Source organism: Caretta caretta, chromosome 1 (genome assembly GCF_965140235.1).
Source record: "Caretta caretta isolate rCarCar2 chromosome 1, rCarCar1.hap1, whole genome shotgun sequence".
Taxonomy (NCBI): Eukaryota; Metazoa; Chordata; order Testudines; family Cheloniidae; genus Caretta; species Caretta caretta.
The window spans coordinates 293,081,595-293,104,921 of NC_134206.1; the positions used below are offsets into that span (position 1 = coordinate 293,081,595).

The window sequence follows — 23,327 nt, forward strand, 5'->3', positions numbered from 1 at the left end:
GATAAGGATTTTAGCTGCAGAGTTCTAGAGAAACAGGAGAGAGGAGAAAAAGGGAGAAAGCAGGAGGCTGTAATGGATGGCCAAAGTATAAACCAGGTTTCATGCATAACCTACTTTTAGTTAAAACATGAAGTCCCTAAGAACAGCAGCGTAAGTTAGACAGTATTTGCACACTCAATCTTAGTCTCCTTGTTAAATAGACATTGTCTAGCACAAAATGCTATTACACCTTCAATAGTGGCTGAAATTTATTTTTCAGAAACATTCAAAATCTACAATGGCAGCTGGAGAAGAGAACTTCTGCACTCACCTTTGACGATTCAGACCATTTGATTTAAAAATACCCATTTCATGTATGTTAGCAGTGTGGAACAATTTTATGGGTTCTGAAACTAAATCACACAGTTTTAAAGAGATGGCACTAAGACCAGGTTTACATTACAAACTTACATCAACATAACTATGTCGCTCAGGGGTGTGAAAAATCCACACCCCTGAGCAACGCAGTTCTACTGACCTAACTCCGGGTGTAGACAGCGCTATGTTAAAAGGAGGGCTTCTCCTGTCGACATAGCTGCCACCTCTCAGGGAGGTGGATTAACTATGCCAATGGAAGCAGCTCTCCTGTTGGCGTAGTAATGTCTTCACTGAAGCGCTACAACAGTGCAGCTACGCCAGTGCAGCATTTTAAGTGTACACCTGCCCTGAATATTACAGCCACAGTAAACGGACATTGTTCCAAGAGACATCATAACCCGCTATATCATGTAAATGTAAGACATGGATCCATGATTTGAAGTATGCAAACTACTGATACATAAAAAGAAAAGGAGGACTTGTGGCACCTTAGAGGCTAACAAATTTATTTGAGCATAAGTTTTCGTGAGCTACAGCTCACTTCATCGGATGCAACATACATATTGTCTCTAGTAGAGATCTAATGGCCAGTCATGTCAAGTACCATTTCTAATTCATCTTTTGTATATGGATTCATATGATACAATATAGTAGGTTAGAGTGGCAACTAGACCAGTATTTCACCAATATAGCCAGTATTTTTATTTCAACTGAAAATAAGTTAGTTTTCCTGCAATATCCTATTTCCCACTGCCTCTAATGCCTTTCCCTTCACATTGCTTGGTGCTATAACAGCAAAGTACTATTTTTCCTATTAACATTAAAGAATTTTTATTTATTGTATTATAGCAATGCCTAAGATGCAGAATTAACACAGCCATGGCATGGCAAAGAACAAATGATGAGGAATATTTGGATCTGTATCCCAAATACACAGAGAAGATCAGATCACTCCACAGACATCAACAGGAAGAGAATCCAGGACTAATGTCAGCAATGTGCTGAATGTCACTGTATATCTAGTGAATAAACTACATAATTAACATGTAAATGTTTTTATTTCCAAAATTTCACTTTTACAGAGACATCAGTAATTTTACTACTTACTAGGTAGCTTTAGCACTCCCTTGTATTGTTACAGTGAGTATAGGTATCCAGGTGCCTCGATATTCAAATGCAGGTAATACAGTCACACCTCCACCCATTCCCAGCATTCCTGGGTTGGTTTGTGCTGAGGCTGTACCACCAGATGTATTGCTTCCTATAAATTAAACAAAAACAGAAAGAATTAAAAAACTATGCTTTTTAGTTTTATTTTAATTAAAAGAAAGTATTCTTTTTCTGTATTTCATTGTGTGCAGAGATATGCATATAATAATGCAAGAACACATGCCTGATAAAAGTTTCTCAACTTCTGAGTGCCCCCTGCTGGCTAAAATTAGGTATATTCTGCATGTGTTTCTTAGTTAAAGGGGCATTGTTAATATCAATGATTCAGTTTTTATACATACATATAATTTCAGAATATAAAATATTTTGTACTTCTGTAATACCTTCCAACAAAGAGCTCAAAACATTTTACAAACATTAGCAAGTTAAACCTAAAAAACTCTGTGATACATGTTGGAGTAAAAAGGAGATTACTGAGTTACCATTAAATTGGATAAAGTAAAATAGTTCTTTCATTTTAGGTTTACATATGTATCAAATGTAATAACACCACTAGATAAATAATAGGAAATATATAATGGGCATGGGCTAGTAACCAGACTATAAGCTCTCCAGGGACCTTGCATTTGTATTCAGGTTCCTAGCCTGTGCTGAAGCCCATGACACCATGTCTATACTACTATTGTTACCTGTGCTAGCTAGATTAAAGTTAGCAGGGGTGCAGCTGCCCATGGTACAATCACACCTTCACTTACCAGTGTAGACATACCCTTTCTGTGCAGAGAAGGCCTTAATTTCCTGCTATGCACAAGCACCTCACCCGACTATTCATTTCAAAACCGTAGGCCAATGCCTATAGTAGATGCTGACAAGGCAACACTCTATGGTTGATCAATCATTGCCAGCAACAGATTCAGTTAGTAAGCCAGCTGCACAGAGCTGTTCTGGATCTGTGCTTCTGACATGAGCTTGAAGTAGGAGAGAGAGAGAATAAGGAAACACGGAAGAAAGAAAGACTCATGCAAAGGGAGAGAGAGACAAAACAAGGAAGAAGAATGGGTGAAATGAAGAATAGAGAGAACATGACAGGAAGATATGGCAAAGATAATAGTGCTGGATCCAAGGGCTTGTCAGCACTTGGAAGTTATTTCAGATTAAGGTAGGGTGTGAATTTAGCTATAGTTATTCAAAAATAGCTCCCCTGTGTAGAGACACTTATTTCAGGAAAAAAATGTGTCTACATGGAGAATTATTCCAAAATAGCTATTATAGTTAATTTCCCTATATAGGCAAGCCCCCAAAATTTTTCCACTGGGAATTAAGGAGACCCCAACATTTATAACTGAGCTACCAAAACATGTCTATCAAACACCAGGTAAAATAACATTTTTTCATTTTTAACATTCCTGTTATCTAATTTAATAAGGAGCATGTGGGGAAAACGAAATTTTAAGATTTAATTATATTCCAGGGGACAGGAAGAATGTCCTCATAGCTTAGATATTTTCTTGCACTGTCTGTGTTCGACAGATATTAAGAAGTGTACAGCTCAGAGGAAAAGTGGTACTACCATTTCAGCTACTGAGATTTAGGTTCAAATCTCATTTTGGTCACGTATGAAAATGTCTCATTCTATTCCTTACCTGTAGATACATCAAACCACACATAATTTAGTTTAATTACATATAATTAGCCAACTTTTCTCAAGAGAGGTTCAGAATCACCCTAGAATAAAAAAAGATGTTTGCACATCAGGAATAGGAAAGTGTATCTGTGCTTACTTGAAATTTTCCTTTGAGTAATAAGTCCCTCTGTTACAATGGGTCCTTCAGCTGGCTTACAGCCAGTGAGCCTAACCAGTCACTGGAAGGAAGGGAATACCTTGCCTCCTGCAGTTCCCTCCAGTTGAGACAAATTCCACAGCCAAGATGATTCCCCTGTACTTGCCTAACTTACAGACTGATAATTGTATTTTGAAGAACAAGCACAACAAAATAAACCTGAATTTTGGATGTCAGTTTACATCTCTATCGTGGATGACCCATTTGTCTTTGGGTGGGCTGAATCTGTGGACCTTATTGCTTGAAGAACGGAAGTTTTTAGGTAAACACAAGTACATTTTCCTACTCTTCATCACACTATGGTCCACAGATATCTTACAGTTGGATTTTTACAGCAGTGTGCCTCCTACCTGGGTGGGAAGTAGGAGTGTCCTTTAAATATGGAAATCCAAAAAGAGGCACATTATATATCTTTTATCTTCCTTTGGGCAGTGAGATGTAGAGAAGACTTCTGCCAAAAATATCATTGGCTAAAGACTGCACCACTAATATGTAGAATATGAAGAATTTATTTATTAAGGCCACATGGCAACCTAGCAGACCTCATTACAGGAAACAAATTTCTCTGCTCTGAGTTTGTCAGTGTTTCTACAGATTGGACTTTGTTGCTTGACAGGAGGAGGAACAATTTACTGAATTTACAGTTGGGAGGACTACTTGCCTGAATTCAAAGTATAATAGGTTTCATCTGAGAAAGCTCCCAACTTCGTAAATTTGCCTAACTGGAATCAGGAGTTAGCCATTAAAATAAACTTCCTGTTAAGAATGACCCTTACTGCAGAGGTTTGATTGGAATAGTGCTGTAAGAACTTTTGAAATTAGGGTTCTATGACCTTGGACTGCATTTGTACAAGATTTGCTTTTCTTGAACATGTTGAGAACATTATAGTTCACAGACTTATCCTTTTTGCTTGAACACTCAGATACATCCACATTAGAGCCCACCTTGGGGAATTCAAGCTTGTCTAAATGAACACTTCATTCATGGCAAGCTGGGTATAAATCTACTCCACACTGGTGGGCCACGCTTTAAGTGTCCATACACTAAAAGTTCCCTAATGCACTTTGATCTATCCCACTTTGAAACGGGGTAAGATCACAGAACACTAGGGAACATTTGGCGTTCAGCAGCAGGATACCAAATTTATATAGTGTTCATATAAAGAAGCCTCAAGTTTCACTTGTTTAATGTGGTAGCTAAACCACAGACTTTGCTTCAATCAGAAGGAAAAAAAACCAAAAAACTATTGGTTGACTTGTAGGGTCCACAGGAGTAATAATTGCTTCATCCAAATATCCATTTTGAACTTTTCTGGTGCTAGATGGAGAATTGTTTTTTGCAATATCAGACGTATCAGAAGGCCTAATCCTAGGTCAACCTAGGCCTGAGATTGATAGCCTTTTCAGTGCCCAGAAAGATCAATTTAAAATGTTTATTAAAGCTAATGTTAAAAAATTATATAATACACAGGTTAAGAAAAGAGTGTACATCTGGGTATAGTGCTTAGATTATCCACAATACAAATTTTATTTTAAAATTCGTAAGACACAAAGTGCATAATCAGCAATAACCCAAATTAAGGTGAATAACTAACATTTAGATATTAGAATCTGAATACTTGGATACATCACTCAGGAAAAGTTATACAGAGAGCTGATTGTAGAAGGCAAATATAGGAACAAGTGTAGATTGTCCCTCAGTAATTGAGCATTTAGGGTATCTTTCATATCACTCTGATCTGAAGTAGACAATGTATGCTTTCACTCACTTTCTGGCATTTCCATGGACTTCTTGAGAGTGGAAATAGGAAAAAACTGTGCCTATGATTTCTGCACAACTCCATAGAGTATCAGCTCTGGACAACGCCCTGTGATCTTATTTTGGCCAAAGCTATTGGTAGCCATCTGCTCCCTAGCTGAAAGAGTCTGTTACACATCAGGACACCAACTCCAGCTAGGGCTGCCTGGGAGTCATGCAGATTGCTCTGCTGCAACTGAGGGCACCTGTACCTCATCTCAGCACCCCAGTATGTTCAAGATAACACATTTAAAGTGGTATTCTCTCTTGTACTTCAAAGCCTGCTTCACTTGCCATATAATCTATACATTTCTTTCTATAGTGTCTGGCAGGAGTGAGGATTGTAAATCTACTTTTCAATTACTCTGATTAACCTTAACTTTATGGAAAGTTTCCCACTGTAGAACTAAGAGCTAAGAAGAGGAAGCTACTCACCTTGTGCAATAATGATGCTTCTTCGAGATGTGTCCCTCTATGGGTACGCCTCTAATCAGAGATTTTAGGTAGCAGTGTCTGTTCAGCTTGCACATGTGCTCTCTCCCCCTTGTGGTCTGTCTTGACGCTATCTAGCACTGTGCCAGTGAACCCCACTCAGTTCCTTCTCTACCACAGAGCTCTATATTGAGAACTCCCAAGTAGAGAGGAGGAGGAGGGCAGGTTGTGGAGCATGCATACGGACATGCATCTGAAAGAACCATTGTTACCGCACAAGGTGAGTAACTTCCTCTTTTTCTTTGATTAGTATCCCTATTAGTGCTCCACTGTAGGTGACTTCACAGCAGTATCCCCCATGGAGGGCTGGGGCTTCGAAGTGGAGTCTGTTACTACAGATAGTACTGAGGAGCCGAAGATGGCGTCAGAGGCCAAACCTCCAGGTTTCACATAATGTTCTGTGAAAGTGTGGGCAGATGCCCAAGTTGCTGTTCTATAGATTTCCGAGATAGGGACATCTTTAAGGAATGAGACCCAAGGTAGAAATTGACCTCGTGGCGTGCGTATGGACTCCAGACAGAGGCAATAGGTTGTGTCCTTGCTAATGTAGATTAATGCAACCCGTTTTGGATAGTCTTTGAGCCGGTATTGCAGAGCCTTTGGATCTTTCTGTAAACGAAAGGAAGAACTTAGGGGATTTCCTAAAGTCTTCAGTCCTGTCCAAGAAGGATGCTAGTGTTCTTCTAACTTCTAGCATAGGCAGAGTTGCCTCCCTATTATGATGTGGTTTTTTTTTTGGGGGGGGGGGGGGGGGAAGGCGGGGGAACATGAAGATAGATAGGTTGTTTATATGGAAAGCAGAGGCAACTTTAGGGAGAAACTTGGGATGTTGCCTTAGAGTTACTTTTTCTTTAAAAAAGGCCATGAATAGTGGGTGTGCCATCCGCGACACTACTTCTCCTATGTGCCTAGCTGAGGTGATGGCAATTAGAAATGCTGTCTTCATGGACAGGTGTAAGAAAGAGCAAGTTGCAACGGGCTCAAAGGGAGTATAGTCAAAGCTCTGAGAACTAAGTTAAGATCCCAGGTTGGAGCGAGTGGTTTCACATGCAGGAAAAGATTCCCAATACCCTTAAGGAATCTACACGTCAGTGGGTGGGTGAACACAAAGTATCCACCAACACGACAGTGGAAGGCCATTATGGCTGTGATGTATTAAGGGAGCTGAGCAAGAGTTTTGACCATTTGAGGTCTAAAATGTAGTCTAAAATCAGAGGAGGGGAGGACAAGGCTGGATCTATGAGCTTAGAATGATACCAAATTTGGAATCATTTCCATTTTTGTAGGTAAGTATGTTGAGTGGTCAACTTTCGGCTGTGCAGCAACACATCTTTCACCTCGTCAGAGCATTCAACCTCCAAGTCTTAGAACCAAGAAGAAGCCAAGCATCGAGGCAGTGGATTGCAGGTTGGGGTGAAGGATCAGCCAGTCGTTTTGAGAGAGTAGGTGAGGAATGGGCCGAAGAGGAACCGGACCTCATCTGTGCCAGGTAAGGGAACCAGACTTGTCTTAACCAGGAGGGGGTCAATCAGAATAATTCACTTTGTCTTGTCAAATTTTCAACAGGACTTTGGCTTAGAAGAGGAAATGGGGAAAAGGCATACAAGAGATCTCTGTTCCATGTGAGGATAAGGGCATCTCCCATTGAATGTTTCCCCGGGCCAGCCATGGAGCATTAATGAGAACACTTCTTGTTCTGGTAAGCAGCGAACAAATCGATAAGTCAGGGTTCCCCAAAGAGAGAATATGTCGTGAATCATCTCCGAGTTCAGTTCACATTTGTGGTCATGAGAAAAGTTCCAACATACTGTTGGCAGTCACGTTCTGTATCCCTGGTAGCTATGCTGCTGACATGAGCACATTGTGATGGATGCACTAATTCTAAAGTTTGAGCACTTCTGTGCAGAGGGAGGGAGACCTGGTGACCCACTAGTGATTTATGTAAAACATACAGGTCTGATTGTCCATCACGACCTCTGTGTGGGTGTTCTTGATGAATGGCAGAAAGTATGCACGGGCATTCCTGAGTGCCCTCAGTTCCAAAAGATAGATATGGAGAGCCGCTTCTGTAGAAAATCCCTTGCCCTGGACCTTGCAGTTATGTGGTCATGTAGGTGGGCTCTGGAGGCTATTAGGGAGGCATCTGTTGTTCGAGTCAATGTTGGTGGTGGTTGCACAAATGGAACGCCTGCTCAAACATTGGATAGGTCTTTCCATCAGTCCAGGGAGTACCTTACCGTGGAGGGCATTGATCATTTGGTTAGTCTGTCTCTGTTCAGGGAACGGACAAAACTGGGCCACATCTGAAGACACCTCACAAATAGTCGGGCGTTTGGAGTGATGAAGGTGCATTCTGCCATATGACTCCAACAGCTGCAGGCAGTTCCTGACCCACCTTTGGGGCCTGGCCTGGACTGTCTCTATGAGACTCATGAGGGTGGTAAGTCTGTGCTGCATTGTTTGGTGGCAATAAACTCCAGTTGATGTACAGGAGTCAGTATTGATTTTTGTAGGCTGAGTTACAGGCCTACCTGCGCAAATGCATGCATCGTCGTCTGCGTGGCTCATACTGCATCCTCAAATAAGGGAGCCCTGAAGTCATCCTGATACAGGTAGATAACAATACCCAGTGTTCACAAGAGAGGCAGTACGATGGAGAGATCCTTAGAGAATACCCTGGGTGCAGATAAGAGGCCGAAGGGGAGCACTCTGTACTGATAATGGTCCTGTCCAAAGGTAAACCGTAGGACTCTCCTGTGCAAGAAGCATACTGAGATGTGGAAGTAGGCATCTTGTAGGTAGAGCGCAGAAAACCAATATCCTTGCTCTAGAACTAGAATAATGGCTGCTAGGGTGAACCTGAACATCTTGAACTTCTGTGCCTTTGGGTATTTGTTTAGTGCCCTTAGATCTAGAATGGGCCTCCAACCTCCCTTCACCTTGGGGATCAGGAAATAACAGGAATAAAACCCCTTGCCTCTGAGTTGCATTGGAACTGGTTCAGTGGCATAGCATAACAGATTCTCTACTTCCTGGTGAAGTAAATGTTCTCTTGAGAAGGACCCCCCGAAGAGGGACGGAGAATGGGGATGGGACATGAATTGAATGGTGTAACCATTCGAAATAATCTCCAAGACACATCTGTCAGAGGTGATACTCTCCCAGTTGTTATGAAAGAGGACCAGGTGACTTCCAGAGGGACATGACAGGTGTGTAGAAGACAGCTGACGTTGCAAGGAGTAGTTGTCAAAAGCGTTTAGCGGAGGGGGCATGAGAGAATACTGATTGGGGTGCTGACTGCTTCCGCTTTTGTACTCTAGGCCTTTTGTGCTGTGCTTTGTAATAGGGCTGTGATGCAGGTACTGAGACGGTCATGACCTGTGCTGCGGTTGAGAGCTGTATCCTCTTTTGCCCCTCAGTGAAGATTTCCAGGGAACGTAACGTAGCCCAGGAATCCTTCAGGATGTGGAGAGAGCAGTCCGTTTTATCTGCAAACTGCTTGGGTCCTTCAAATGGGAGATCTTCCACCGTTGTCTACAGCTCCTTGAGCAATCCTGAAAGGAGTAACCAGGAAGCCTGCCTCCAGGGCCATCCTTAGGATTTATGGGGTCCTATGCAGTATTATTAAACTGGTGTCCCTAAGCCTTACAGCAGCCCGAGCTTGCATGTGTATTTTAGATAAGGGTTGTCTTTTGAAGGATTTATTTAAAAAACTGTATCTCTGAAGATCCAAGCATTTAAGGCTAAAGATGAATACTCAGATTGTGCACCTAAAAATCTATGTAAGGATTTTTTAGAGGTGTGATTTTATCATCTTCAGCAACACACTAATGAAATATTTTTAAAGCAAATTTTAAACTAAGGTTCTGTAGACTAACATGTTCTGAGTAAATATTACAGTAATGCACAACTTTTTTGTCAATAAATTCAGAAGCTGACAATATACTGGGGGGTGGCAAATGCCTGTTAAATGGCTTCATTACCACTTGAATGGCTCTTTAACAGTTTCAGTGTTGTGCTAATAGGTCTGGAAGGCTTTTTCACTTTTAAGTACAAGATCCCCTCTGGAGGAAGACTCATCAGACTGCAGCAGCCAGCTGTGGTGGGAGCCTGCAGGAAGAGTCAGAACAGGGATAGGAAGAAGCGGAAGGGTGGACACTAAGACCCGGGGTGCCCCAAATTTTCAGGTGCCCCACGCAGCTGCATATGCCTGCCTCATTACCACCACTGTGGAGACCGAGAAGGCCACTGTATTGGCTGCATCCATTGCTGTCTGTAGTGCAATTCTCGCTACTAACTGGCCCTCTCTCACAATGGCCTGAAACTGCTCCTTTTGCACCTCTGGCAGATGTTCCACACACTCACTGAGTTTTTCATAAATAATAAAATCATATTTGGCCGTGACAGCTTGGTAGTTCGTGACTCTAAACTGCCATGTATCTGACGAACATGCCTTTCCCCCCCCAAAGAGATATAACCTGATCCAAACCCGATCGTAAGGGGTCAACTTAGCATGATGTTATTTGCCATGTGCATTAAGCACATCCACTACAATCAAGTTGGGTTGTGGATGCTGAAACAAAAAGTCTGTCTCTTTGGCAGGGATGTAGTTCTTGTCAGCTGTGTTGCAGGTTGGTGAGATGGAGGCTGGTTACTGCCAGATGACTTTGGCAGGATTTAGAATCACCTCATTAATTGGGAGGGCAACACTGGATGAGGAGGTAGTGTGGAAAATATCCACTAGTTGTCTTACCTCCCGTAGCACTCATCCACCACCCTCTTGGTAAGAATCTGAAAGTTCTTAAAATCATCAGTTACTAATGGGTGGGAGGGCATTTCAGTCTCATCTGGTGAAGATGAGGAGAAGTTTGCTGGAGGGGTACCTTCCCCTTCAAGACTTTCCTCCTGTTCTTCCAAAGCTTCCTCCTCCCCTGGCTTAGGGGCTCTGGACAATGACGCTGTAGGAGACTGTCTGGCAGATTCTCTGAGAGACTAAATGCTTGCGAAGTATAGGATCTGTACGTTGCTCAAGGATCCCAATATGGGCATGGGGGAGGCGGTGTAGGGGAGGGGTGACCAAGGAGGACCGTACCATGATTGCTAGACGGAACTGAGGAGGTCCCTTGTATTGTGACAGCGGGCCACAGTGACAGGCCAGGGAAACTACATCCTCCTGGTCATTGTCAGACTCTTCACTGGGTACGCAGGGAAGAATGCAGAAGAGATGTTCTTTCCTCTTCTTCCTCTTTTTTTTTTTAAACTGAAAAGTTGGAATATCTTCTAGACATCCCTGACAGAAGAAAAGCCCCCCCCAAAAAGGAGAAAATGTAAACCAAAGGTCTTTTTCTTCTTTTATTGTAACCCAACAGGGTAACGAAACACTAACTATTAAGAAGAACAAAAGAATCAAAACCAACAACTATTACTTATGCTAATGATGCAGAGAATGAATTGACAACTACTCACTCCATTCAAGGCCAAAGGTGGTCAAGAAGGAACTGAGGTGTGTTCGTAGCCTTGAGGCAGATCACCAGGGAGGGACAACGAACGTGCAGCTGAATGGACACTGCTACCTAAAATCTCAGATTAGAGGCGAAGGGGCGCAGATACACCTACAGGGGAGCACCCATAGGGACACTACTCGAAGAAGAATTTATTTACCTGACCAACTGATCTCAATGACGAAAGCCCCATAACATACCTTATGAAACAGATGTGTGTCCCACTATCTTTTTCAGGGACAAGACCTTTGGCCATGGGGTTTTTAGGTTGAGAGGGACCATACCTGCAACACTGTCCACTCATGTTAATACTGAGTGAAAGCATGTGGAGGGCATCAAATGACTCTTCTTAATTTTGTTTTATTTTTTAGTTACTTTTGTTGTTGCAGGTTGATGCCATCTGAGAGCTTTCATGCCCAGGAGAAAGGGTGGAGGTGATGCTTGCCCAGACTCAGTAATCTGCTTGAAAATGGAGGTTTTTTTGTTTTGTTTTTTTAAATGTATATTTTATATGATCCCCTAACTCTGATTTGCACAACTGGCTTTCCCCTTTCCTGAACAGGAAGTGGGGTGAGGTAGGGTGGGGTGTGTATACCCAGAGGAACCAGCACAGATGTTTGGCTTGGTCTTTTCTGCATAGATCTGCAATGTTTAACCTCCACGAAGGTGACAAAGTGAACCAAGCACTGTGGATTATTCATCCTACTGCACGCTGTAAAACTGAGTAGGTGAACCAGGTACTGAGGATTATCCACCCTGCTGTACTCTATGAAGGTAAGCAGGTGAACTGTGAGCTATTTTTGTTTATGCATATCCCCTTTGGAAATTTGTCCCCTATAATCCTGCTTCTGATGGGGGAGTGAAATTGAGTTTAGACATTGCTCAAATTGGCTAGCAATCTCTTCGCTCTCAAAGAGGTGGGATTTACTGTCTTCCCTCCCCAGCAGAGGGCCTCTTTTATTGGGTTTCTTAGATAAGATATTTCTCAGAAACTGTTTGCCACATGTGCCAGATAAGTTTATGCTTCCCCTGAAGGTCTCAGTGTAGCAGCTGAGTAAAGATCCCTAGGGGGAGGAGGATCCTATTATAAAGGTCACAGCAAGGAGAGGGAGTAGGACCCAAAGGCCCCTTACTGAACTCTCTGGTACCCGCTGCCTTTCATCTGAAACCCAAGGTGTGCTGAGGGAGAAGTAGTGACTGAGCTCCACAGTGAGAAGCATAGCTGCTGGTGCAGACTCCAGGGACTTAAGTGTGATTTACCACACTCATCCATTGCCACTCCCCTCTTGGAGAGTGAAGTGGGGGAGTGACTTGCCCCCAAAGCAATCTATTCCAAATCCTGCCTGTCTGCCTCCTTTCATGCCTGAGAGAGGGAGGCAGAGACAACCCTGCCTGGACTAAGCCAAGGAGGGAAAAACTGCACTCTGCCCACAGAGAAGGCCGAGCTCATCACCAAGACCTTTCCCTTTTGCCTTTCTAGGCCCAGATCTCTCCCTAAAGGCCACGGAGGCATCAGTTGCTGCAAACAACTCAGAAGGAGAAGCAAAGCAGAGAGGAAAGGTCTCCCCAAAGGCAAAAGTCTTCCCAGGACACAGCTGGGAATCTGACAATCACATTATTGGGCCAAACTTCTGACAGTCAGAAATTTGAACTGCAGTTTGCAATTTCCCTTAGAAAAACTCTGTAGCAGGATGGGGTCTGGCTGACCCAAGGGAGGCAGCTAAAACTGCAGTGAACTTCAGGTGTCAGGGCATCCCCCTGCTGCCAGAGACCGAAAGGTCTGGTTCTGCCGCCAAGCTGCAAGTAGTCTGAAGTACCCATTGCAACAAATCATCAGACCATAGCACTATGAAAAATAAAGGAATATTGACAATACAGTCTGGACAAGCTTGCACAGCTCTACCCTTCTCTTGGCTCAAGCTAGTTTCTCACTTTCACGAGCGCTAAATTTATACTGAGAATTGTATCAAATAAGTAAACCTCAGATTTTCACAAATATATTGTTGACTATTATAAGAAATTATTAGGAAATTACTTGAAATAAAAAATACAAAAAGCCTTTACCAGTTTGGTTTACTGTCGTTGAAGTGTTTCCTGTGCTTGGTACAAGAAAAAGCGACTGGATGAATGATCCCAGTGCATTTACTATGTCACGGAAAACCTTGGTAGAATGCTGTTTCATATCATAGGATTGACAAAAGGACCTGTAAAGTGTTTTAAAACATTTCTGAGCATGTAGTCAACAAATTAAAAAGTAAAAACTACATTTTTAAAGCCAGCTATTTAAATGAATATGCATGTATAGTACGGTTAAATGCTTCCTTATTCTGGCTGGACTATTTATAGGCTGAGCTGATAAAAATCTTTAAATTCTGGAACAAATATTTAAGTTTCAAGGCATTAAACCAAACAAGTTTGTTAATAATGGCTCAGTGCTCAATGGACAATAAATATTCCCTTGCACTTCAACAAACACTCCATCCTGCAGATTATATTGGTTTCAAGTCCCTGAATGCTTAGCAAAAAGAAATTGTTTTTTTTTGCTACAGATAAATATGATCTCTTCTTTTAATACATAAAGCGAAATATGGCATAATCGTACCTTAATAGTTGGGGCTGCACACAAAGCCTGTGGATAGATTCCACTGCAACAGCTCTTAGCCATTGTGGTTTGTCTGCATCCAGAAACTTCACTAGCAGTGACAGGAAAATCTCACATTCTGTTACCTAAAGAAACAGGTTTCAGAGTAACAGCCGTGTTAGTCTGTATTCGCAAAAAGAAAAGGAGTACTTGTGGCACCTTAGAGACTAACCAATTTATTTGAGCATAAGCTTTCGTGAGCTACATGCATCCGATGAAGTGAGCTGTAGCTCACGAAAGCTTATGCTCAAATAAATTGGTTAGTCTTTAAGGTGCCACGAGTACTCCTTTTCTTTTTTCTAAAGAAACAGGTTATAGTCATAAAAAGAAAAAAAACGATGTGTCGTCTCAGCCCTAAGCATCTATTATATCAGCAAGTGCCACTATCCCTGGCACATACAGGGTCATTCTGCTTGGCATAGGGTTTATAATTCCTGTAAACAATAAGAAAAAAAATACTTTCCCTGCAAAAAAAATAGATACCAATGATCACAGGAGTGCTGGCGTGTCAAGCACATACTGTACATCCAAAGACTTTAAAAGGAGTTAAATTCCTTACAGCCATTTCTAAACAAAGTTTTAAAGAATACTATAGAACAAGTCCCTGTTAGTTTGGCTTATTTAAAGGCTGGAGAGGTCAACAGCAACTGAAAGTTAAACACTTTCGTGAAAGAACAGAGTTTTATAGCACAAATAGCTTTAACAGACATCTGAGTTCTTTTGCTTCTAGCCAGTTTGAAGAGTACAAGTCAGAAACCCTCTCACTGAACTATTAACACTGAGGTAAGAAACAACTGTTCTCAACCCAAAATGTGTGAAATTGGTGCAAGAAGGATCCCAAACAGCTTTAACTGAATTAAGAATCAAGATAAAATAGCTATCCAAGACCTTTAACGTAAAGAAAAAAAAACACGCATGGGAAGATGGTTGTCAATCCAAACTCTGATGTTTCATTTCTACCCATGCTTGAAAAATGTAGGTGGGAAAAAGATGGTTATAGTTACCTCATGTCTCACAACTACTGGTTAAAATTAAAAGGAACAAGCAAGTGAGAACAAACTGGAGCACACCATCTTTTTCTCCCAATCTGAAGCCCTGTTCCTACAGATCATATCTGCAAATTAAGGTACTTATCTCTCATTAGATATGTCAAATGTCAGACATTGATTGGCAGGAAATATTTTACACAATGTACACTCAATCTCTGAAATTAAATGTCACAGGAAAACATTCAGACAAATAGTTTAATGGAATTTAAAAAGGATAAAGACACATATATGAAAAGTGTAAACTAGCAGCACCACAGCAGAAGTTTCGAGGGGTCAGAAGTAAGGGCACTAACCAAGCTCACCCTATAGCCCTTTACAAACCAGGAGTTTGGCAACACAACCCCCGGCAGCCTACCCTCTCTTGAGAGACCATGTGACAGGGGTGGCCAACCTAAGCCAGAGAAGGAGCCAGAATTTACCAATGTCAGCAGCCCCTCATCAGCTTCCTCCTGCCCACTAGCAGTCCCGCCAACCAGCGCCTCCCCCTCCCTCCCTGCACCTCCCGATCAGCTGTTTCATGGCGTGCAGGAGGCTCATGGGAAGGGGGGGAGCGCAAGGTCATGGAAGGCTCAGGGGAGGGGGCAGGAAGGGGTGGAGTGGGGGCAGGGCCTGTAGCAGAGCCAGGGGTTGAGCAGTGAGCACCCCCCTGCACATTGGAAAGTTGGTGCCTATAGCTCCAGCCCTGGAGTCAGTCTATATACAAGGAGCCACATATTAACTTTTGAAGAGCCACATGTGGCTCCGGAGCCACAGGTTGGCCACCCCTGCCATGTGGGATGAAACCTTTCATGGAATTTTCAAGGGGCAGGAGATCTTTAAGACCACCCCCAACATCCTCTAGAAAGAGAGAATCAGCAGCAGCAATCAATGTTAGCAGCACCAAGAGGCGTGTGCGTGTGTGGCAGCTGGAAACTGCCTGAATAGACAGACTCAAGCTAACTGCGCTTAAGCTAGTGCACTAAACATAGTAACATTGATATTGCAGGATGGGCAGCAGCTGAGGTTATCTACCCAAGCTGCAACATCACACAAGTATTTTAGTGCACTAGTTCAAGCAGAGCTAGCACAAGTCTGTTTACTCAGTCCCAGAAATCCTGACTATGTTAGCAGTTCTTGACTCCTGTTTGGTGGGGTTGGGAGACTCACTGTTAGGTGGGAGAGTGTGGGAATGGGGAGTAGCTCAGTAATTAGCAGATTCTGCAGTAATGGGCAGGCTCCAGAGCACCTTCGCAGACTGGACTTAGTGATAATCAGATCATACAACTCTGTAACTGAGCATTGGACTTTCCACGATCTTGCACCAAACACCTGACAAGATCTTTCTCTGCTCCTTGGACAGTAGCTGAAACAGTAAGAATTCTTTCAGTCCTGCAGCCTTCTAGCCTCATAAGAAACAGGCACCCCATGAGGCAGGGCTTATGCAGAAGACCCTTCATCGAAGGGAACTGTGGAGACTTAAAATCAAACAAAAATACTAATAATTGTAAGGACAGAGGAATTTGGGAATAATCTATTCAGAAGGGGAAAAACAAATATGATAAAATATCATACTAGGCAGTGATCCCAGGGTTATTTTCTTGTAAGATGAAAGGACTGTTTGATAGAAAAATAATTTTAAAGCCTTCAGATGACTTTGAACCATCAAATTGTGCACACTGAAAGCCTATGTAATTGTGTACATGTATTTCCATTATCCTCCCTTCTGCAATATGCACATCTTCCTACATCGTGCTTTAAATCAGTAACTTCTTTGGGGGGCAGGGACCACATCTACCCACACCTTTATATAGTGTCTAGCACAACAGGGCCTTGCTGATCCCAATTAGTGCCTTTGTGTGCTATAGTAATAAAATAAGTAATTGATAACAAGCTTCATACTTCAGGGTATAAGCTAACCAAACCTACTGTGACTACACCATACTTCTTGCTCTCCCATGACAATTTTTAGGAAAAAAAATGGCAGGAAACATTCATCGGGGAGTTTCACCTTCCTCTGAAGTCTCAGGTATACGCCAGAGCTAGACAAGCAATTTCACGCTGAAGTGGACCGATGGTTCCTAACTGTTCACAGACCAGTGAACAGAATCTTTTTCCGTTTATTAGATAACTGTCAGTCTCAAAAGATTAATGTGGTGTAAGCACCAAAGCAGGTCAGTTGCTATGTATCACGCTGCAGCATTGCGAGTGGCTAAAAACTCCAGTTCTCGAATGACAGTCCTTGTCACGGATGGTGCAGGTATAAGGCGCAGAGCCAGAAAATGAAACCAGCATGCTTGGTGCTCAAGACCTGCTGCGCTTTCCTCTTTGCTCTCTTCACTTTCCCTCTCAACCACCTCCCATTAACCTCTTTGACTCCATGATGCAGAGCAGCACTCCGGTGTAACCTGTTGCTAGCTACCTCTTCTCAGCTTGCAGTGTCAATGTTGAAAGTTTTCAAATCCCGCTTGCAAATGTCCTTGACCCCAAGCCTAGGTCATCCCAGTGGTCTTGGAGCATCCACAAGTTCTCCATAAAGAAGGTCCTTTGGAATGCATCCATCACTCATCCACTATAGAGGGCAAAGCCTATGAAGACATCTGTGTTTAAGAATGTTAAGATGTTGCAACAGAACATTAGAATTTGGATGCTAGTGAGTTTTTGACTGCAAAACCCACAACGTGGTCATGGCAGTCTTGTTTGTTTTTTCTTTGCCAAAAAAGCAGTAATGCATGTCGTGTAGAGAGTCTGTGCCAAAAAGAGTGGCCACATAAAAGTTAAACTTCTCCAGCTTTCAATCCATGACCGCAGACTTTCTAAGGTCATTGACCTCCTTTAGGCCATTTGACATACCAGTGCACATTGTCCTGATACTCCAATAAGAGAGTTTGAAGAGGGCGACCATCACACCCAAACCTTTGGCGTGTAGGCCTAAGCATCAAAAATAGAGAGGCAGATGCTTGCTTTAGAACCAAAGCCTGTCCTCTCAGCAGTAATGACTCAACCAAAAGCCTTGGGGACCAAAATGTCTAGAAGCCAGCACAGATGCTGGGGAGGTGCCAGAAGACAGAGCTAAGTTACAGTAACACCTGCCTGTTTTCTCCACTGCATATTGGGTTCAGAGTTTCCTCCTCTAGCTTTTGTTCGACCAAGAACGGGCTGCAAGGCAGCAGAACCAGATGGATATTACTTCTTTATGGATACTCTTTTTCATTCCAGTGATTATCTAGCATATCCCCACTACTCAGTGAGACATGGAATTTCTGGTTTAGTCACTGGGAACTCAGTCCATGGCAGATTGAATTGGTTTATGTGGTACCCAAAGAAGGCCACATTTGCTTGCCTTGCCCTCCCCCCTACATTATATACAGAAGTGAAAATATGTGGGGATATTTTTTTAAAAGGGAATTTAATCTCCTACCTTTCATAAACATTAACAGGTTTAGCATAGGCAATGGCAATACCAGAACCAGCTTCCTTTCATTGCTCCATCAACATGCTTTAAAATCTGACCCATCTACTAGCCATTAGATGATAACTCCATTTCCATGGAAATTAAATTCTTGAAATCTAAGAGTTAACAAGGGTTTTAGATTTGTGTGCTTTTACACAACATGGGCACCTGCCATGAAGAATAGGGCTGTACCAGCTAAGTTCCATTAGAAAGGGATTCCTCTCTCCCTTCTACTCATATACCTGTATTTTCATTTAGACCTCTGCATACAGCTTCAGAGCTCTCACATAATACTGAATATGTTTATTCTTTGCACTTTTCTTTAATAAAGAACTACAAATTCAAAAGTATACAACATAAGCTGACTCAGCTACATGTATGTATTACATTTGTGGCCCATTTTTCATGTAAATTTTTTCCTTACCATTAACTTCTTAAGTGGCTCTTTTATCCCAGCTCTTAAATTAGTTAAAGCCCTTTGTAAATACATACATATTTCAATTATTAACTCTTTATGAATGATTCCTAAATCTCTCTTCATCTCTGAGCCTACATTCATTTTACTTATATTTTCAAATGAGGAATGAGACCAAGCAATTAAAAAAATATCAGATCACAAAAGACTAAAATAATTCAAGTACTAGGTATTTCAAACTTTAGGTACAGGTGTCTCAAGCTTCTCAACTATCCTTTTTTTCCCCAAGAAAATTTAAAAGGAAAAATATCACAGGAGTTAGGACTACCAGAAAACATTGAAGAACCTAGCAGTCAGCCTCATATTTCAAGAGTTAATATTTTTCTCCAGGATTTCTATTTCACAATGGAGTATGAAATCTTTAACAACTCCACGGTAAGGGACTTTGTACTCTCACCCTGATCTTGTAAGTCCTTTACCTTATCCAATTTTTTGCAAAATCTTCATAAACATAAGGTGCTAATAAAACAAAGGATTTAAATAAACTGAAGCATGAGTCAAGTGTCAGAACTGCAGAAAGAAAAACATCAAGAGTTAGGAGTACTTGTGGCACCTTAAAGACTAACAAATTTATTTGGGCATAAGCTTTCGTGAGAGTTGTGATTCTCTTCATGGAGGTCTGATAAGGGAAAAGTATTTGCTGCTGAACAAACAGCATTAGTTGAGGTTAATGGGGATTGGGTGCTGGGAGGAGCAAACAAAGATCCCTCCCAACATCTCTCCCTTTACAAATCTCTGTAGTATTAGAAGTAACACATTTCTCTATATCATACATCTGTTTGTTCTACTGCTGTCTATTAGGAAACAACTTTTATTTAAAAAAAGTAAATAATTTTCACAAGGACTTTACAGGGAAATAGTTTAAGGACAGAATACAACTCCCTCAAAAACAGCAACTATAGGAGACAGCCTGACTTACTAATACAAGTTCTTTAGGTGGTTTAAATTCCACCTTCTTCTAACATCCTCTAGCTGGGAAATGGGCAAGGATGAAGCAAAGAGAAGGCATAAGCAACAGTTTCTTTAGGGGTGTATGATGGGATGGCTGCCCCTCACTTGCAGAAAAGAGGTTAAAAGCAGCCCTATGGAGACTGTGCTGGAAACAGCCAATTAAAAAGGGGCTGAGAGGAGCAGCCAATCATGGCCTGCCTGACAGGCTCATATAAGAAGGGCTGCAGGGCAGAGCAGAGTTCAGTAACTGACTGGAGCTTGAAGGGAGAAGACAAAGCCCCTAGCAGGAAGGAGGAGTGCCAGCACCTGAGACAGAGCAGTGCAGTAAGCTGGGACCAGGGGACCTAGAGAGAGCTCCTGGATGGCTATTAGAGCCTGCAAACTGAGGCCCTAAGGTAAGGGCAGAAGAGGGTGCTGGAGCTGCCTGGGAAGCGGCCCCAAGACAATGGACTGCAGTTGCCATTGAGGGAGTTGCTGGACAGAGATTGCAGGTCCCCTGAAAGGGGGGAGAACACAGAGTGTGGCACAGCAGGAGGACAGTGTCACTGAAGAGGACGCTGCAGTCCTGGGAGTAGCGTGGATCCTGGAACAAAAGTGACAGTGGCAAGACACCACCAGAGGAGGGCGCCCAGACAAGCAGAGCTCATTTCCCTGACAGCCAGCAGGAGGTGCCAGAGTGGTAAGTTGCACCTGTCACAGGGTGGTTTAGTTCTCCTGTCCCTGATATCCTCTTGGAAGGGGATGGGGGGGAAGTCTCCGTAGGATGGAGTGATTATTCATTCATCTCTCCCTTGCAGCACCCAACTTTCTATTCTCCACACTCCTCCTTAGTCTTTTCTCCCATCTCCCACATCTTCTTACACACATTTTCCCGCTGATGTTTTAATGCTTCCAACTGACTCACATTTTGAGAACAGAGAGCAGCCATCTTCACTGATAGTAGCATGGCTCATGTCCCATTGAAAAACTGCTGCCATCTTTATTTGAGCACCCTCATTTCCCCAGGGCTTTAGGGAAAGAGCTGTTTTCTTTACTGAGAGCAGCAAAGTTTCAGTCACATTAAAAGTAATGGGAGATGGCAGTCATTTTGAATAAGTTTGAATGTTGTATGACATCAGGAGATGACAACTCAGAACACTGCAGAACCAATTCCTTCTTTCTTCCTTCCTGCACATACATTAAATTTAGTTGCCTGAACACTTTTACCTGAGGGAATATTTTATTTTACTTTTACTGTTCTGAGTTTGTTCTGGACCCAGGAAAAGCCAGCAGTACTTTCCATATCTGACTGTGTAAGTCTGTAAATCCTTACTTATGAGAAGGAATTCCATATATACTAGGCAAAAAACTAACTTGTTTTAAGACTGAGCTTGTTAAGATTATGGAGGGAATGGTACATTAAGCTTGCCTAGAATGGCACATGGCCCTTCCATGACTGCTATTAGCAAATATGTGCAACAGCTGGAGATGGGACAGTAGAGGGGGAAGGTTCTGAGTTATTACAGAGAATTCTCTCTCAGATGTTTAGCTGGCAGGCCTTGCCCACGTGCTAAGGGTCTAACTGATGACCATATTTGGGAATGGGAAGGAATTTTTCCCCAGGTCAGGTTAGTAGAGAGTCTGGGAGGGGGAGGGTCACCTTCCTCTGCAACATGAGACACAGGCCACTTGCTGGCTTGAATTAGAGTAAATGGTAGATTCTCTGTAACGTGAAGTCTTCAAAATAAAGATTTGAGGGCTTCCGTAACTCAACCAGAATTTATGGGTCCACTACAGGAATAGGTGGGAGAGGCTGTGTGCAGGTCAGACTAGGTGATCATGATGGTCCCTTCTGATCTTAAAGTTTGAGTCTATTCCATTTGAATAAGGATGGTTGTATTGTCCACAAACACAAAACAGTTCATGAACATGTAAATACTGAAAACTATACTGAAAGTGTTTACAGCTGTAACCATTAGTAAGTTGACATTTATAAGCACCTAACACATCATGGTGCAGAGTGCATGCATACACCCATGAGTGTAGATCTGTGAAAGGAATACTTGAACATATTCTTACCAGCAAACTGTAAAACTGCTTGATCAAAACAGAGACTACTCTCAGCAAGCGCATGCAGATAGGAAAATATGGTTTTTCCACTGGTGCAGGTGAGGATGATGTGCTGGAACCCTGTCTGAACTTGATATTTGGGGAGAATAGCTTTATCACAAGAGGGCAAACCCTCTCTTTAAGGAGGAAACTAAATTCTTGATGCTGTAAAGAAAAAAAAATGTTAACAATGAGTTACATAAAATTAAAATCGTCATCAATTCCAGGATTTAAAAGGAGACTTTCTTTAGTAGCTATCAGTACCTAAGCCTATAGCCATAACCATTTTTATTTAGGTAATCCAGTAGTTGAGAAAATGGAAATTAAAACATTGGAGATGATGATGTTACATGGAAAGATGTCAGTTATTATTCTCTGTCCAATTCCTGATTAATTATTTGATTTTATAGAAAAAAATACATTCTTCATATTTAGAATGCATCTTAGTGCTATGAACATATATGTGGCCTAATTCAGAAGTAATATAAATGATGTAAGTTATGTGCTGAGGGAATGGAAAGGAGGCATGCAGCAAGGAAAACATGATAAAACACACTACATTCCTTTTCCCTGTGGTTTTCAAATTAAACTAATCTACCAATACATGACATATACCTTGCTTCTGAATTTGCCAAGTCTCTATTAAATGGATTACTGCAAGGTTATGATTGAGTGTTTCCATGCACCAAAGTCATGTAAATTAAAAAATAATGGTTCCTACAGTTTTGTGCAAGAGGGACCAAGTTAGGGTTGCTGTAGGAACAGTGATGCCACAATATATCTTCCATATTCTGAAAGAATAGCTTCAAAAGCATCAAACAATCATGCAGAAGGACAAAAAATGTCAATGCTTGGCACACACCTTGACAAAGGAAACTTAAGAAGAGATTTATGGTTTATAGAGAATTACACATTGCATGTACTTACACATAAACAATCACAAATATATATACATATACCCCCAAATGAACAAAATCAGAGATGTGTGCTCTACACAGAAAAAAGAAAAGGGACAACTGTATCTTTTAGGAAAGGAAAAACAGAATGCCAATAAGCACAAACTAAAAATTGTAGCCACTTTCAAATAGTCAAAAAGTTTATCTTACTAAAACTCTGATGTAAAAGTGTGTTAATTTTCACTTTCAGAAGTTATATTTAATAGGAGAGAGAGGCCCAATGGAAAGGATGTTCCCACGAAAATGAAGGGCTCTTCTCCCCACCTCCTTATGAAATAACTTACTTGTAAAAACACTTGAGGAAAATCATTGAGGACTGACTCAAGAAGTTCAAGGCCAAATGTCCGGGTCATTTCTGTCATACCCACCAGCCAGTAAGGAGCATCAGCATTAACCAACTGGCAAAGATCCTGAGAAACAAATATCACATAAGTTCTCTTCCTTCTGAGTAATTAACTATTCTTTTCCAACCTGAAGTTAACTTTCCCCTTAAATATATAAATACATATGTACACATACTAAATATGGGACAAGATTAATATGATGTTAGGAACAAAAAAATACTGCATATAAATAAG

The 23,327-nt window shown here is 41.8% G+C and overlaps 1 protein-coding gene across 4 annotated transcripts in view; it reads right to left on the reverse strand.

The window, feature by feature from the left end:
- Positions 1-23,327, reverse strand: part of MON2 (MON2 regulator of endosome-to-Golgi trafficking) — a 156,879-nt gene that overhangs the window by 89,188 nt on the left and 44,364 nt on the right. For all 4 annotated transcript variants that reach the window (XR_007354601.2, XM_048835935.2, XM_048835934.2 and 1 more), the window contains 5 exons: positions 23,034-23,159; positions 21,764-21,958; positions 13,762-13,886; positions 13,224-13,363; positions 1,465-1,618 (listed from right to left, as the gene is read on the reverse strand). Coding sequence is in view for 3 of the 4 variants with exons in the window: in XM_048835935.2 (XP_048691892.2) it covers positions 1,465-1,618; positions 13,224-13,363; positions 13,762-13,886; positions 21,764-21,958; positions 23,034-23,159 (740 nt within the window). In the remaining variant the exon portion in view is untranslated. The remainder of the gene's footprint in view (positions 1-1,464; positions 1,619-13,223; positions 13,364-13,761; positions 13,887-21,763; positions 21,959-23,033; positions 23,160-23,327) is intronic.